This window comes from Lodderomyces beijingensis (genome assembly GCF_963989305.1).
Source record: "Lodderomyces beijingensis strain CBS 14171 genome assembly, chromosome: 6".
Taxonomy (NCBI): Eukaryota; Fungi; Ascomycota; class Pichiomycetes; order Serinales; family Debaryomycetaceae; genus Lodderomyces; species Lodderomyces beijingensis.
The window spans coordinates 1,428,908-1,445,490 of NC_089975.1; the positions used below are offsets into that span (position 1 = coordinate 1,428,908).

Here is a 16,583-nt window from a genome sequence, read left to right on the forward strand (position 1 = left end):
GGGGCGGGTCTCTTCCAGTCTCACAAATGACCAGGAACAAGAACAAGAACTCAAAGAGGCAATTATTTAGGAAACAAAAAATAGTGCCGGAGGATAGAGAGTTGGCGTTGGAGCGATTTCGCGGCATATACGAGGCTTTGGATTCCGATACTTCACCAAAGCTCTTGCCGTTACTGCACAATGAACAGCAGATTTCGTCTCTTCTACAAACGATAGTCGATTCTTACGCGGCTGCGCAGGAAACCGAATGGAAGAAAAACCCATATATCTCACGCACAGGGACTAGGAACGCACTTTTATCAACGATTCGTGATGTGTTTACGCGGTCGGCGATTTTGTTTAGCCTTGACGTTGAAGCTTGGGAGCGAGATGCAAACGTTGTCACCGAGATTGGACTAGCCATCTACGACCCAACAAGGGGGCTTTCTCGCGGGCTCCATGGCGCTGTGTTTGAAATAACCCCCACCATAAAGCAGTTGCATATTCGAATAAAGGAACACTGTGACTTAACTAATGGAGCATATGTGCCGAACCACGTGGACAAATTCAACGGTGGCACAACATTGCTTCTCTCAAAATACGAGGCTGCCGTGTTTTTGCAGTCCATGATTGACTATTTCTTTGACGAGGAAGAAAAAGAAGAGGGGGAGGCAGTTGACGTAAATTGCAAGAACAAGAGGCACAAGAACACTTATTTGGTAGGGCATGATATTCAAGGAGACGTCAAGTGGTTGTCAAACATGGGCATTGAGTTTCCCGCAAAATACCTGTGTATTGATACTATGAAACTCATGAGAATCTCGCACGGCAAACCTTCACTCGGACTAGCCAGGTCGCTCCAGTTCTGCGACATCTCCCACAATTTTCTTCACAATGCGGGAAATGACGCATACTACACACTACTACTTGCCTTGAAGCTTTGCGACCCGTATCTGAGATTGCTGAAAAACTTGGATGTTTTTGTGGGGAAGGAGATGACTGCGGAGGAAATTGAACTAAAGAAAGCAGAGAAAGAAGGCAAGAGGATGGCCAGGATAGCTAGACGTCAAGGAAAGATTGAAAAGGAGAAAAGTGAGGCTACAGAAGGCGGTGAAGTAGAGGTGGAAGAAAAGACAAGAATAGAGAAGAAGGAGAAGGAGGAGGAGGAGACGGAGCAACTGCGATTGAATCGCAAGAAGGAGAAGGAAGCCAGCGAGAAATTGAAAATTGAAAAAGCCAGAGCAAGACGGCAAGAGCAAAGGATCAAGATCTTGACTTGCAACGACGCCGAGTTGAAGGTTGTAAATTCTGCCCTCGAGGCCACGTTTTTTTGTTTTGGCAAAATGATACCCTCACAAGAAGATGTTATGGATGAGACCCTGGAACAAGAAATCTGAGATGCCCTAGTTTCCCTTCCGCTCCCTCCTGCCCTGTTCCAGAATTATTACACGCTTTTCTTTCGGGTCCTCCATCTGAAATGAAAGTCTTTTGACGACTCCGCCACAAGTGTAGTTCTTCTGAGGTCATTAATTATAGAGAGCTGGTGATTTTTTAGTCCCTGCCCGCGCCCCCCTATAAATATTGTCGTCACTGGTGGTGGTCGGTGTTTTTTTTTTTTCTCTACTGTTTAGATTTTTTATATTTCCAGCCCACGGCACGGAAATCTCGAGGTTGCTATCAACAATCGTTTCAATCAAGCTGCAATTCTTTTTTTATACAAGAAACAGAATCAATTGGCCTTGATCACGATTGAAAATCTTACCGCAATTCGTAAAAGATGAATGTGCTTAAATTCCAAAAAAAGTACCCGGTGTTGCAACAATCGGACTTGTTCAACATCATTGACGATTTTCGAGCCATTGATGTGGACGAAAAGGGCTGGGTCGAAAAGAAGGACGTCATCAACAGTGTGAGCAAGAAAGGTGAATACTCGTATGACCAAGCTAGGGAAACTTTGAAGCACGTGGACGTTGACGCGTCTGGCCATGTTGAATTGGATGATTATGTTGAATTGATTGCCAAATTGAAGGAATCAAGCCTTGATGACAACAACGGCAACGGCAATAGCACCGGCACCACCACCAATAACAGCGGCAACTTACTCGCGTCTCCAAAGGGCAACAATTTCTCCCCAGAAGTGGTTTCGCCCGGTAGGTTCAACAAAAGGGCAGCGCCTCCAATTCCAAATGCGCAATCTAACCAGAGACGGACTTTTATTGAAGGGAAAACGTCGGGGACAACGCATACCATCAACGACGAAGAAAGGACCGAGTTCACTAGACACATCAACTCTGTCTTGGAGAGCGATCCTGACATTGGGGACCGGTTCCCGTTTGATACGGAGACATTCCAGGTTTTCGACGAGTGCAGGGACGGTTTAGTCTTGAGTAAATTGATCAACGACTCGGTTCCAGACACCATCGATACAAGGGTCTTGAACATGCCCAATGCTAAAAAACAGTTGAACAACTTTCAAATGTCTGAGAATGCAAACATTGTTATCAACTCGGCAAAGGCCATTGGATGCGTCGTTGTGAATGTTCACTCTGAAGATATCATTGATGGAAAAGAGCATTTGATTTTGGGGTTGATATGGCAGATTATCAGAAGAGGATTGTTGAGCAAGGTCGATATCAAGTACCATCCGGAGTTGTACCGTTTGTTGGAAGATGACGAGACCTTGGAGCAGTTTTTGAGGTTGCCTCCCGAGCAGATTCTTTTGCGCTGGTTCAACTACCACTTGAACAATGCAAACTCAAACAGGAGGGTGGCAAACTTTGGTAAAGACGTTAGTGACGGAGAAAACTACACCGTTTTGCTCAACCAGTTGAAGCCCGACGTGTGTGACTTGTCGCCTTTAAAGACCCACGATGTCTTGACAAGGGCAGGCCAAGTCCTTGAGAACGCAGACAAGATTGGCTGTAGAAAGTACTTGACTCCCAACTCTTTGGTCTCGGGTAACACCAAGCTTAATTTAGCGTTTGTTGCCAACTTGTTCAACACCTACCCCGGGTTGGATCCTATTGAAGAGCACGAGCAAATTGAAATTGAGGAGTTTGACGCAGAGGGAGAAAGAGAAGCTCGTGTTTTCACTTTGTGGTTGAACTCGTTGGATGTTGATCCCGCGGTGGTTTCATTGTTTGAGGACTTGAAGGACGGTTTGATCTTGCTCCAAGCGTTTGACAAGGTTCTTCCCGGAAGTGTGGCCTTTAAGCACGTCAACAAGAAGCCTGCAAACGGAGGCGAGGTTTCCAGGTTTAAAGCTTTGGAGAATACAAACTACGGTGTTGAAATTGGGAAAGCCAATGGCTTTTCGCTTGTTGGTATCGATGGGTCGGATATTGTTGATGGCAACAAGCTCTTGACATTGGGACTTGTGTGGCAGTTGATGAGAAGAAACATTATAAACACATTATCGGTATTGGGCAAAGGCGGCCAATTGTCCGATGCCGATATCTTGAAGTGGTCCAACCTGCAAGTTTCCAAGAACCCAAGCAAAGCGTCAGCCCAAACAATTCGTTCCTTCAAGGACTCGTCCTTGTCCGATGGTGTTTACTTGTTGGACGTTTTGAACGGAATGAAGCCCGGCTACGTTGACTACGACTTGGTCTACCAAGGCCCCGGTCTTTCCGAAGAACAGAAATACGCAAATGCGAGATTGGCCATTTCCATTGCCAGAAAAATGGGTGCTTTAATCTGGTTGGTGCCCGAGGATATCAACGAAGTGAGGAGTAGGTTGATCTTGTCGTTTGTTGGAAGCTTGATGGCTGTTGCTGAGAACAAGTAACCAACTAAGTAAGTAATTGAGAATAAGCTAGAATGGAGTCGGGGGGGGCATGGTTGTGTATTATTTAGTTCGTACGTGAGTGAGTTATTGAATGCATGTGTGGTGTAGTGGCAGGGCTATGTTTAAGTAGTGCGCACCAGTGTGTTGACTTTTTCTTTCTCTCCACTACGATATTTTACCAAACTGACTTCTCTCTATATCTCTCTGACTATGCGTTTGTCTGGTTCATTTGTCACCAACCGGCCATGAATTTCCTACGGAAAAGGAGGTCTTCAAACTCCTCAGATGACGATGATTCTGTAAATAACAAGTCGCAGATCCACAAGTCGAGAAAACCACCAAATACCGCGTTCAGGCAGCAGCGATTGAAAGCATGGCAGCCCATTTTGACCCCCAAGTCGGTGATCCCGTTTCTTGTCATTCTTGCAGTCATCTTTGCCCCCCTAGGTATAGCCATCATATTCACGACTTACAACGTGCAGGAGTTGAACATTGACTATTCCAGTTGCGATAAGCAGACTGACGAGTTTGCATCAATACCGGAGAAATACACCGGCTATCATTTCCGCGACGATGTCAAGCCGGATTTCAAGTGGAAGGTCCAGAATGTTACCGAGGGCGACGATACAATCCAGCGTTGCGTGATTCAGTTCAACTTTCCCGACTTGAGGCCGCCCTTGTACTTGTACTACAAACTTACGAATTTTTTCCAAAATCACAGAAAATACGTGGAAAGCTACGATTTGGATCAATTGGGAGGGAAGGCCTTATCGGACAACGACGTGACGGATAACTGCAAGCCCTTGAAACACCGGGAAATCAACGGCGAGCAAAAATTGATCTACCCGTGCGGATTGATCGCCGACTCCCTTTTCAACGATACAATCGGTCTGCCTGTGCTTTTGAATGCTCGAAACGGCGAGAATAACGAAACCTATCTCTTTTCGGACGAAGGTATTTCGTGGCCGTCCGACAGGAACCACAAGTTTAAAAAGACCACGTACAAACCGGAGGAGGTGGTTCCACCTCCTAACTGGGACAAGATGTTCCCCGACGGATACACCGAAGACAACATGCCCAACGTTGAAACTTGGGAACATTTGCAAAACTGGATGCGCACGGCAGCTCTTCCCAATTTCTACAAATTGTATGGGAAAAACACCACGCAGTCGATGACCTCTGGCACCTACCAAATAAGCATAGACATGCACTACCCCGTGGAGATTTTCGGCGGATCAAAGAGTATTGTCATTACAACAAACTCGATATTTGGCGGAAGAAACGTGAGCTTGGGAGTTATCTATATAATTGTTGCTGTAATCTCGTTGGCTCTTGGTGTTGGCTTTTTGTTGCAAGTATTGATCAAACCTCGCAAGTTGGGAGATCACAACTATCTACAAGATGGCGAAATTGCCAATTACCGAGATCAACTTTGAAATAGAGGTTGATTCATAGTTTGAAGATTTTGTATAGAAATTAAAACCAAAGAGAAATCGAAAAAAGCGAAAAAAAAAGGACAAAGAAAAAATTGCAAAATTATCAAGAAAACCTTGCTTCTCTTTCTGTCCAGGTTACCAAATTCATCGGAATTATGAACGTCAACCCCCATTTGCAGTTCCTTCAACAGCAGCATCAGTCGAACCAGCATCAGCTGCTGACACAGCAGGCCCAACTGTCGCCGCAATTTACGCAGCTTCAATTACAGCAGCAATTACAGAGGCAACAACTATTGACTCAACAACTTCAACAACATCAACAACAGCAGCAGCAGCAACAGCAACAACAACAGCAGCAGCAGCAGCAGCAACAACAACAACAACAACAGCAACAGCAGCAGATGGGGACTCCCTTGAGCCAGAACCAACACATTACGAATCCACTACTAGCTGCTTTGAACGGCGGAAACCCGCAGTCCACTGCTAACCAGGGGTTAGGATCGCTCAGCTCGAACCCGGTGTTGCAGCAGTTGCAACTCCAACAGTTGCTGCAGAGATCCAATCTGCAACAGCAAGCACCTCTACTGATGAACCAGACGGTCCCCATCGTGAAGGAAGTCTGGGCGCACAATTTGGAGCACGAGTTTCACAATTTGCGAAAATTCATCAATGATAAGAGCTCCACGATATTCGCAGCGATCCACGAGGAAACTCCCGGGATTGTTGCTAGAGCAATTGGTTCTTTCAAGACCAACACAGACTACCATTTCCAGACAATAAGATGCAACTCGGATTTGTTGAACTTGATTCAGTTTAGTATCTGCTTCACCAAGTACAAAGAGAACATCGTGAGTGGCTCGATAATATGGCAGTTTAACTTTGCTTACGACTTGATGAAGGAGATGTACAATGAAGAGCACTTGGCGATGTTGTCCCAGCAATCGTCCATTAACTTTTCGGCGCACATGTCGCATGGGATCAAATACCAGGACTTTGCTGAGCTTTTGATAGATAGTGGTTTGCTCTTGGACGAGTCGGTCAACTGGGTCTCGTACCACGCCGGGTATGACTTGGGGTTTTTGATAAGCTTGTTGATGAATGACAGTCTCCCCGTGGACGAGCCTGACTTCTACTGGTGGTGCCACAAGTATTTCCCCAATTTCTACGACTTGAAGTTCATTGGGAACCAGATTCTTCTGGCCGATGACAAGTTGAACAAGCCCTCGATTGAGTATTTGGCCGAAGAGTTGCACTTGTTGCCCATCTCGCCAGCGATTAGACAAATCTTTGGAGCTAGTGTCAACAGCAACCAGCTGCAGCTGCTCACTTCAACGTTACACGCTTACTTGTCCATGGAGTGCTTCAAGGAGATTTTGAGAAGGTCCAACTTCGACATGAACGGTCTCGCCAAGTTTAAAGGACACATCTGGGGATTGGGGTCGTTTGCTGAGAGTGAAGATGTCAATGGAGGTGCATCTGCTGGGTCGGGTACACCGGGACCTACAAAGACTGGAATGGTTCATTTCGGCAGAGCGTAAAGGAATATAAACTACATCAATTTCTGGAGACGTGGGGGGGTCATTCATTCATCTAACTCTGTACCTCTCTACTTTTGTCATCCTCCTCATCTTACCCCTCTTCTGCTTCCTCATCCTCATTCTCATCCGCTTCATTTTCTGCTCCCTCCTCTTGTTGTTGTTGTTCAACCTTGGCTTTCTTCAACGGCAGTTCGTCCTTTTCTGCCCTCTTCCGCTTGTATCCAGCCTTCTTATCCTCGCCCGTTCTCACCTCGTCGTCCTGCGGGGGCGGCACAAACCACGGTATCTTTCCGCGATTGAAATCATTAAGAATCTGTTTAGCAACACCACTTTCGTCTGGCTCGCCACCTTTCAAAAGCCGGCCTCCCTTTCTCGCTATCAACTCAATAAACTCTATACTGGCTTGCTCCAACAACGATGGGTCCTCTTCAAACTTGCTCCAGCCCTTGATTTCATACGTCCGCTCCAAATGTTTCCGCTCGCATTTCTTGAGCATATCTGGGATGTACTGCTCCGGATTTGACACATGCTCTACACGAACCACGCCTCGAAATAGGATATCTGATTCGGTATCTTTCGCGCTTGGCGGCACTATACCTGGACAGTCGATGAGAAAAATCCTCTTCATTAACGTAATGTACTGCCACACTTTGGTCTCCCCCGGTATTGGTGCAACCGTGCAAACTTTCTTTTTACGCAAGGTGTTGATTATGGACGACTTGCCTGTGTTTGGATATCCTATGAACCCGACAGATATCTGCTTCCTGTCGGAATGTAAAGTGGAGAATTGCCTTAAAAGTTGAATTAAGGACCCTTTCCCAAACGAGTTTGTAATTGATGCATGAAATGCCAATGTCGGGTAAGACTTGGACAAATGTTTAACCCATGCGGCCTGTAATGAATAAAACATGTTAGTAACATTCACCTAGTACTTGCACTCCTTCAAGTTTCACTTCTTCTATAATGCCTTTGCAAAAGCCAAAAAAAAAGAAGAAAGCAAAAAAAAAAAATGTTGGATTCTATACTACGAAACTAATGGTTCAACGTCCTCTTGGACTGACTAGTTTCAACTCAAAAAAAGATTCCGTGTACTTGGCTTAACTGTCGATAAAGACTATCGACGAGGAGCAAAACCAACATTGCTCAAAACGAGCAAAGGGTAAAAGCCCACTGAAAAAGCCATAGTAGTTGATTTTCCAAAGATGTAACAGGCAATATTGTGAAGGTGGATCTTGCTGATCGAATATCACCCTGACTAAAATGCTTTGGAACTTTCGTAATGCTGCTTTTTTTTCTGTTTTCTTGTTTTTTTCGTAAAATGTAATCTGTTAGTATACATACCGCTACCCATGTCGGGACCAAGTCACACTTGTTCAATACATAGATCAAATGCTTATGAGAACATTCTTCTTTGATGTACTTTTCAACGCTGGCACAGCGTGTTCCAAGGGGATCTCTAGCATCTAGCACGTGTATGACCACGTCACTTGAATCAATCACTTTGTACAACTCGTTCCAGATTCTCTTACTTTGCCCCTTGTGGAAAATCGCCTCCTTTGCTTCTTGCGTGAAATCGTCCTTGTCCAATATCGAGCCCCCCATGAGCCCCAAAGTGGCGTCGAGCTCTTGCTTTTCGCTGAAGGTGGTGTGGTCTTGCTCGGCAGAGGTCATCAAATCCTCGAGCGACGAGGCTGCCACCCTCGGTTTCTTGCGCTGCTGCTTTGGACCAAAAGTGGATGCAAACGACTCTGTTTCAACAATCTTGGCCGTCGGGCTCTCTGTTCGGTCCTTTTCGTCGAGCAAAGACATTGGCAACTTGTTTCTCTTTAGCAACACTTGGTACGAATCGTCCTTCTTTTCCCCCATTGCCTCTCGAAAGTGGCTCAAGGCATCCTGGGCAATGACCCTGGTGTTGCCAAACCACTTTCTGTTGGGATCGACTCTTGCGATTGGAGCATCGGTGCTCTGCAAATCGGCGGCCTTGATGATATCACCTTTGGCATTTCGAATGGCCCGGCCTTGCTTGTACATGTTCAAGTGCTTGATCTTTTTGGCATCTCGGTAAAAGTTTTCACCTTTGACACGTAAGTTGCCATCCCTGGTGTCATTCTGCTTGACTCTTCTTTGTTTTTCCTTCTTTTGGGTACCCATCTTGCCTTGTAAAAAAGATGGTTTTCTTTTGGTAGAAAAGATAGAGAGGTGTGGGAAAAAAAAAAGAACTGAGATGAGATGTGAAAGTTTCATGTGTTGAGGATTGTTGAGTCACGTGACATTTGACGAGGCACAGCAACAATCATATTTGCAACAATCAACAGTGGTGAAACAAGAATTGAAACAAGAATTGAGACGATAGTTGCAACAAGTTTTGCCCGTCAGTTAGGCCTCCATATATACAGCAAGAAAATGGACGAATTGCCCCTCCTGGAATTGACGCCAACGCAGGCTCATTTCCTCAAGAAGTACTTGTTGGAGCAGCAGCTTCTGAAAGAGTTGCTGGTGTTGAATGAGCCAAATTGCTGTGAACTACTAGGACTTCCATTCAAGTGCGATAAGCCTTCAGCATCAGCTCGACTTCCCTTGTTGAGGTTCTTTTTTAGAGAGTTTGTGGTCACTTTCCCACTAATCACCAATAACGAGCAAAAGGAACAACGACGATTCTGGCAGGAGGTGGTGCAGCCGTTCGTGGCCAGCTTCAACTCAAAGGAATTGAGCGGGTCCGACGAGAGAAAGTCCAGCTCAAAGAGGAGGAAAGTCAACAATCGCTTGCTATCGCTTGTTCTATTGTTTTTTAACTCGACGTTTGTTGTGGAGGGAGAAATGACATACCTCCGTCAAGACCATTTGAAGGCGTCCGATACAGCAAAACTAGATAAATTCAACATCCAGAAGCAAGATGCGCATGAAATAGTCGGTTTGACAGACTATAACAGGATGAGTTTCCACCATGGTGTTGCGATAAATGTAGTGGCAGTGAGGACGGTGGAGAATGAACAGCGTTCTTGGTTTTCGCTGCAAAAGGGGCAGCACAACTACGAGTTTATCATCCACATTGTCTTGAAGAATGAAAAAGAGCCACGAGGGCACCGAGCTCTATTTGTCAACAAGTACTATGGCCAGTTCCGAACGTTGGAGACGGAGTTGAAGAAGGAGTTACCGGGAGTGATGTCTACTATCATCCCACCACTTCCACTCAAGGAGAAGCACGACGACGGCTTTGATGAGGCGGACGCTCAAGGCGTCTTGGCAAGAGAGAAACTGCGCATGGCATTGCGTGGCTACTTGCGAGAGTTGATCAAAAACAAAGAGGTGACAAACTCTTTTGCCTTTCAATCGTTTATTCTGACCAACTTGACCAAAATGTTTGATTCAGACATGCGTGATTATGAGGAGCGGGTAAAGCACGAGTTGAATATTTTGCACACCCAAGTGGAGTTTCAAAAGCAGACCACAGCGGTGATGACCGAGCTAAGCAAAAACGTGGACCAGATGAAGAGCCAGCTTATAAAGAATCCAAACACGATAACGAGCATTTTTGAAGAAATAAGCTCGACCAAGACTATCAAAGAGGCATCGCCGCTTTTACGGACTTTTAACGATTGGGGTAAGTTGGAAATCGCAGCAACTGTGTACCAGTTGTTCTTGGGACAGGACAATTGCAACGAGTTTTACCACAAGGTAAGGAAGTTCCACCGCCTTTTCCCCTATAGCATCATCTACGCCATTTTAAGATTCACAAACCCAATGAAGATGATCACCCGGATTGTCGACGTATTGTTTGTCAATATTCCTCGCTTGCCCACTTGGAACAAAGAGTTGAACGACCATTCCAAGCAAACGGGAGCGCGGAACTTGATGGCTATCATATTTGTGTCGCTATTGAATGAGGACTTGAATGCTTTTGAGAAGGAAACCGCGGAGCTCAGGAAACAGTTGGTTGGCTACGAGTTGTACTTGCAAAGGATTGACGAGTTTACCAAGTTGTCCATTAACGAGGTGCAGGATATAAAGGAAGAAGCAAGTGCTGCTTCGGAGGACTACTTTCTAACCATTTTGCAAACCTCGTTGATAGAGAAGCCGCCAGTGCCTCCAGACTCAAATAAGTCAGGCTTCGCGGAGATTGTCGAATCACAAAGAAACTTTGACAGGGGAGGCGCTATGGAGCAGCTGCTCTTGTACTTGAACCTCAAACAGTACTGGCAACTTAAAGTCAGAACTCGGGACAAGAATCTCCTCAAGCAGTTGTGGGAGGAGCCCGAAATGACGCAGCTTTTGAAAACATTCCTTCAAGTGTTCTACAACCCGGTGATGCGGGTTTTTGCCAAAAGCAACATCCACAAGGCATTTGCATCGGCTGAGAAGTTGATTGATGATCTATTGGCCACCACCTCGGAGATTCGGGAGGAGCAGTACTATTTGAGCCCGTTGGAGATATATGACCGGATCAAGGACGTGTTGGATAAGCACGAGGACCTCTTGTGGAACTTTTTGCATGACGTGTACGCAAACGACGACCAGCACGTTTTTCTCAAGTTTATCCAGTGGATAGAGAAGATTTTGACGATGATGAGGGTTAAGTTTGACAATGAGCAGGCAGCAACGCTTAGCATCAGGATTGCCAACGTCAACAAGGAGCTCTTTCTAAGGCAATTGGATGCAATGGCACATGCAACTTTGGAAAAACGCCGCTTGTTCAAGGAGTACTTGGAGTCCAAGAATGCGCAGCAAGAGCAGATTAACCGGAACTGGGACGACATCAACAACAACGTGTTTGGGAACCCCTTATCTGGGGACTTTGGCTTTAGTCCCGAGGACTTGCAGGATGTCAACCAGGTGACTCTCGAGGACAAGTTGTTGGAGACAGAGCCTTCCACGCTTGAGAAGGATTTGATTGCGAAATTGAATGCATTGAAAACCGATGCTGGTACATCGGAGTTGGACAAGGTGAATATCGAGGAGGATGCTGCATTTCAAGTGGAGAAACTCGAAGAATATGTAGGGAAAGCTTAGAGGAGAATTGGAGAAATCAGACAATCACCTACCATGGACTTTTAATACTAGAGACAGAGTAAGATGTGAAGGGGGGGGGGGGGGGGGGGAAAGAAAGAACTACAGAGACCAGCCAGTGGACAATCCAAGCAGCTTAACCGGAACCAGTGGTTCCGTAGCCGGTGGTTTCAAACACTCAATACTTTTTCTTGTCCTATACATAATCACCACGGAGACTGTTTTAGCAAAGGTATAGCGAAATGCAAAGTAATAGATAGCTCGACGGTAGAGACAAGCTTGGAATTTACAGGACGCTTATCAGTTGATAAAAATTGAGAAGAGAAAGAGCTGCTGCGTGTAGAACGTGAGCTCTCCGGTGAACTAGATTGCCATACTTACAATACCAAAGTTGCAATGGTTTACTACTGTGAGCTCCAACTTCACAAACGAATGCAACCCAACTTTTGGATTTAGACCAGCTTAGCGAATTATTGGTAAAAAACTTTTTACTGCACCTTGGCTAGCGCTTTCACGACCGCGGGGGGCTTGTGAGAATGGACAGCATGGCTACACTGAAATTAGTCATTTACGGATAAAAAGGAACGTGAATTAAAGAATCTAAACGAAGGAAAAAGTTTTAATTTTTTTTTACAACAAAGATAGAACGACCAATGACAACAAGGAGCCCGATGCTAGCACAGCAGCACCGTTCTTTGACTGTGCTTTGAACCGGGTGTCGGTGGCGACACCGGAGCTGCTAGCAGTGATATTGGTATTCAACGTGGTGGGATTAGCATAAGTGTATGGTGGTGTTTCTGGAGAAGCAAGAGTGGGCGCCGAGGAGTTGAATGAGGCATCGATCCAGTAGTAGTACCTCTTGTCCTTTGGTTCAGGAGCAGCCAAAGCAGCAGATGTCAAAGCGGCAATCAAGGAGAATTTCATATTGTTTATTTAGTGTGGTGTATTGGAGACGTATTGAAGATGTACTGATGTTTAATTGTCTTTTGGACGAGTCAAGAGGGAAGAAATATGCCGACCTTATATAGTTTCATTGAACCCTTGACGAGTTCAAACAATCAACGCGTCTAGAGGCCCTGCGATGGATGAGCAGGAGTGACTCCTTTCCTCGTTTCATTGTCGTCTCATGGACGATCTCATAGAGGCCAAGTTTTTTTGTACTTTGAAATCACCGCTGCTCAAGAAACAGGGGTTTGGAAGACCGCGAAATGTGTTTGGAACAATAGAGGCTGCAAACAATTTTACCGCTTCCAGAAGTCCCCTTGCGCTTATCGGCTAAAAAAGACGTCGAAAACGGTTTTGCAATAATTTTTTTTTTTTTTTTTGCAGCATGCACATTCTTGCGGCAAAACAGCCTCAACACGAACTATAATTTAGTCAAAGGGGTCCCCTCCCTCTTACCGAATGTTCCTTCCCGTAGTAACCTGCACGCTATTACTCGGCTGCAAATAATCTGACTCTTTCTGGGAGAGACCCTTCCTGCAGAAATTTCACTCTTTAACTTAAAGGATTCTCGAATGTAAGGGTCTAAGTCAAAGGGGGTATAGGGTTTGAGATCATCGCACGGCGATCTAACGTGTTTTTAAGACGCAGCCTGCAAGTGGTAACGAATCCGATGCCCTTGTCTCGACAACAAAACACTTTCTCTGAATAAGAAGACGCGAAACCCTCGTGTGGGATGTGTCTTTTGTGATGTGAAATACATGGTGAGAGCGTCCACTCCACGTCCACGTTCACGTCCATGTCAACGTCCATGTCAACGTCCAAACGTGGTTCGGTAAGAAGTGTTCCGTGATTCTACATACAAGCAGGCTGGTGGGTCCACGTTGTGGCCCATGGGAAGAGGGATGAGGAGACGTAGGGTATATTTAGCAAGTCCGCAGCAGGTGGTGCTGCCTTGAATTGTTCCATGAATAACCGAGACTGAACAATAATGGCCGCACAGCATTGAGAACTCGGGACTGAGCATAAAAGATGAGAGGCTGTGGACAGGCTAAAAGGGAGTTTTTGATTAGGGAGGATGCTGGCACGGAACCCTTTGTGAAGAAATTAGCAAGGATATTAACAATGCTGTTTCTGTAATCATGACAAGTGGTAAATTTCGGATAGCGCCGGCGTTGCTTTCATTGCCTATTCGTCGAAGCTCTGACCATCAAGTCACTGCAACGACCTTACGCTTGAGAATTAATCCCGTAAATGCGACACCGTAAACTGCAGAGTGTTAACGTGTTTGGCGCGGTCTAGTTTCGAGAATTGAAATGCAAGAGCCGTGGATGAATTTCAAGGTCCACTTTCCCCCAAAGTTCACATCTTCAAGTTTGAAACACCTCGAGCTTTATCTTGCTCTAGTCCTCTGATGTGAACGCTGGTGCTGCGTAAGTGTGTTTCCACAGTTCTGAAGTTTGCTAGATTTTGCAGCAAATTCGTCCAGAATCAAAGATCCACTTACAACTTCACGTCCGAAAGCACCCTCTCAAGCTTTCATCATTCGGTAGATGTACAGTTGGTTCCTCACTTTTCCTTTCCTTAGTGAGGATAACATGATAAATTTAGTCGAAACGAATGTCTGTGCGAATATCAGTCAACTTGTCCTACAGGGAACTATGGCTTCTGGGTGGTGTATGGGTGCGTTCTACAAAAAGAAAATGCAGCGCAAGCTTTTCTAGTTTGGAGCTTTGTGTTCCTTCTTCAGGGCTCTTCACGTGATCGCAAAGCATCCTTACAGCTAAGGCGTCACGTGCATCCTGACATCGACATACAATGAATTATTGCCGGGGTCGTGTACTGTAGCCAAGGCTCTGGTGTAAGTATGCACATAAACTCTGGTGTAAGGATGCACATAAACTCTGGTGTAAGGATGCACATAAACTCTGGTGTAAGGATGCACATAAACTCTGGTGTAAGGATGCACATAAACTCTGGTGTAAGGATGCACATAAACTCTGGTGTAAGGATGCACATAAACTCTGGTGTAAGGATGCACATAAACTCTGGTGTAAGGATGCACATAAACTCTGGTGTAAGGATGCACATAAACTCTGGTGTAAGGATGCACATAAACTCTGGTGTAAGGATGCACATAAACTCTGGTGTAAGGATGCACATAAACTCTGGTGTAAGGATGCACATAAACTCTGGTGTAAGGATGCACATAAACTCTGGTGTAAGGATGCACATAAACTCTGGTGTAAGGATGCACATAAACTCTGGTGTAAGGATGCACATAAACTCTGGTGTAAGGATGCACATAAACTCTGGTGTAAGGATGCACATAAACTCTGGTGTAAGGATGCACATAAACTCTGGTGTAAGGATGCACATAAACTCTGGTGTAAGGATGCACATAAACTCTGGTGTAAGGATGCACATAAACTCTGGTGTAAGGATGCACATAAACTCTGGTGTAAGGATGCACATAAACTCTGGTGTAAGGATGCACATAAACTCTGGTGTAAGGATGCACATAAACTCTGGTGTAAGGATGCACATAAACTCTGGTGTAAGGATGCACATAAACTCTGGTGTAAGGATGCACATAAACTCTGGTGTAAGGATGCACATAAACTCTGGTGTAAGGATGCACATAAACTCTGGTGTAAGGATGCACATAAACTCTGGTGTAAGGATGCACATAAACTCTGGTGTAAGGATGCACATAAACTCTGGTGTAAGGATGCACATAAACTCTGGTGTAAGGATGCACATAAACTCTGGTGTAAGGATGCACATAAACTCTGGTGTAAGGATGCACATAAACTCTGGTGTAAGGATGCACATAAACTCTGGTGTAAGGATGCACATAAACTCTGGTGTAAGGATGCACATAAACTCTGGTGTAAGGATGCACATAAACTCTGGTGTAAGGATGCACATAAACTCTGGTGTAAGGATGCACATAAACTCTGGTGTAAGGATGCACATAAACTCTGGTGTAAGGATGCACATAAACTCTGGTGTAAGGATGCACATAAACTCTGGTGTAAGGATGCACATAAACTCTGGTGTAAGGATGCACATAAACTCTGGTGTAAGGATGCACATAAACTCTGGTGTAAGGATGCACATAAACTCTGGTGTAAGGATGCACATAAACTCTGGTGTAAGGATGCACATAAACTCTGGTGTAAGGATGCACATAAACTCTGGTGTAAGGATGCACATAAACTCTGGTGTAAGGATGCACATAAACTCTGGTGTAAGGATGCACATAAACTCTGGTGTAAGGATGCACATAAACTCTGGTGTAAGGATGCACATAAACTCTGGTGTAAGGATGCACATAAACTCTGGTGTAAGGATGCACATAAACTCTGGTGTAAGGATGCACATAAACTCTGGTGTAAGGATGCACATAAACTCTGGTGTAAGGATGCACATAAACTCTGGTGTAAGGATGCACATAAAATCTGGTGTAAGGATGCACATAAACTCTGGTGTAAGGATGCACATAAACTCTGGTGTAAGGATGCACATAAACTCTGGTGTAAGGATGCACATAAACTCTGGTGTAAGGATGCACATAAACTCTGGTGTAAGGATGCACATAAACTCTGGTGTAAGGATGCACATAAACTCTGGTGTAAGGATGCACATAAACTCTGGTGTAAGGATGCACATAAACTCTGGTGTAAGGATGCACATAAACTCTGGTGTAAGGATGCACATAAACTCTGGTGTAAGGATGCACATAAACTCTGGTGTAAGGATGCACATAAACTCTGGTGTAAGGATGCACATAAACTCTGGTGTAAGGATGCACATAAACTCTGGTGTAAGGATGCACATAAACTCTGGTGTAAGGATGCACATAAACTCTGGTGTAAGGATGCACATAAACTC

The 16,583-nt window shown here is 45.1% G+C and overlaps 8 protein-coding genes across 8 annotated transcripts; 5 read left to right on the top strand and 3 right to left on the bottom strand. All coding sequences in view use genetic code 12, as the record gives it.

Moving 5' to 3' along the window:
• Positions 1-26: 26 nt before the first annotated feature.
• Positions 27-1,376, top strand: LODBEIA_P53040 (uncharacterized protein; the record flags this gene model as incomplete). Its single annotated transcript, XM_066975622.1, has 1 exon — positions 27-1,376. One exon carries the CDS (start codon positions 27-29, stop codon positions 1,374-1,376), a length of 1,350 nt encoding a protein of 449 aa, XP_066832242.1.
• Positions 1,377-1,756: 380 nt separating this feature from the next.
• Positions 1,757-3,766, top strand: LODBEIA_P53050 (uncharacterized protein; the record flags this gene model as incomplete). The annotated part of the gene is made up of 1 exon (XM_066975623.1): positions 1,757-3,766. The coding sequence occupies one exon, from the start codon at positions 1,757-1,759 to the stop codon at positions 3,764-3,766; it is 2,010 nt and encodes a 669-aa protein (XP_066832243.1).
• A 245-nt stretch (positions 3,767-4,011) lies between these two features.
• Positions 4,012-5,202, top strand: LODBEIA_P53060 (uncharacterized protein; the record flags this gene model as incomplete). The annotated part of the gene is made up of 1 exon (XM_066975624.1): positions 4,012-5,202. One exon carries the CDS (start codon positions 4,012-4,014, stop codon positions 5,200-5,202), a length of 1,191 nt encoding a protein of 396 aa, XP_066832244.1.
• A 155-nt stretch (positions 5,203-5,357) lies between these two features.
• On the top strand, positions 5,358-6,740 carry LODBEIA_P53070 (uncharacterized protein; the record flags this gene model as incomplete). Its single annotated transcript, XM_066975625.1, has 1 exon — positions 5,358-6,740. One exon carries the CDS (start codon positions 5,358-5,360, stop codon positions 6,738-6,740), a length of 1,383 nt encoding a protein of 460 aa, XP_066832245.1.
• A 91-nt stretch (positions 6,741-6,831) lies between these two features.
• LODBEIA_P53080 (uncharacterized protein) lies at positions 6,832-8,891 on the bottom strand (the record flags this gene model as incomplete). The annotated part of the gene is made up of 2 exons (XM_066975626.1): positions 6,832-7,632; positions 8,082-8,891. The coding sequence occupies 2 exons, from the start codon at positions 8,889-8,891 to the stop codon at positions 6,832-6,834; spliced, it is 1,611 nt and encodes a 536-aa protein (XP_066832246.1).
• Positions 8,892-9,143: 252 nt separating this feature from the next.
• On the top strand, positions 9,144-11,747 carry LODBEIA_P53090 (uncharacterized protein; the record flags this gene model as incomplete). The annotated part of the gene is made up of 1 exon (XM_066975627.1): positions 9,144-11,747. One exon carries the CDS (start codon positions 9,144-9,146, stop codon positions 11,745-11,747), a length of 2,604 nt encoding a protein of 867 aa, XP_066832247.1.
• Positions 11,748-12,374: 627 nt separating this feature from the next.
• LODBEIA_P53100 (uncharacterized protein) lies at positions 12,375-12,668 on the bottom strand (the record flags this gene model as incomplete). Its single annotated transcript, XM_066975629.1, has 1 exon — positions 12,375-12,668. The coding sequence occupies one exon, from the start codon at positions 12,666-12,668 to the stop codon at positions 12,375-12,377; it is 294 nt and encodes a 97-aa protein (XP_066832248.1).
• A 1,809-nt stretch (positions 12,669-14,477) lies between these two features.
• LODBEIA_P53110 (uncharacterized protein) lies at positions 14,478-16,553 on the bottom strand (the record flags this gene model as incomplete). The annotated part of the gene is made up of 1 exon (XM_066975630.1): positions 14,478-16,553. The coding sequence occupies one exon, from the start codon at positions 16,551-16,553 to the stop codon at positions 14,478-14,480; it is 2,076 nt and encodes a 691-aa protein (XP_066832249.1).
• Positions 16,554-16,583: the final 30 nt, after the last annotated feature.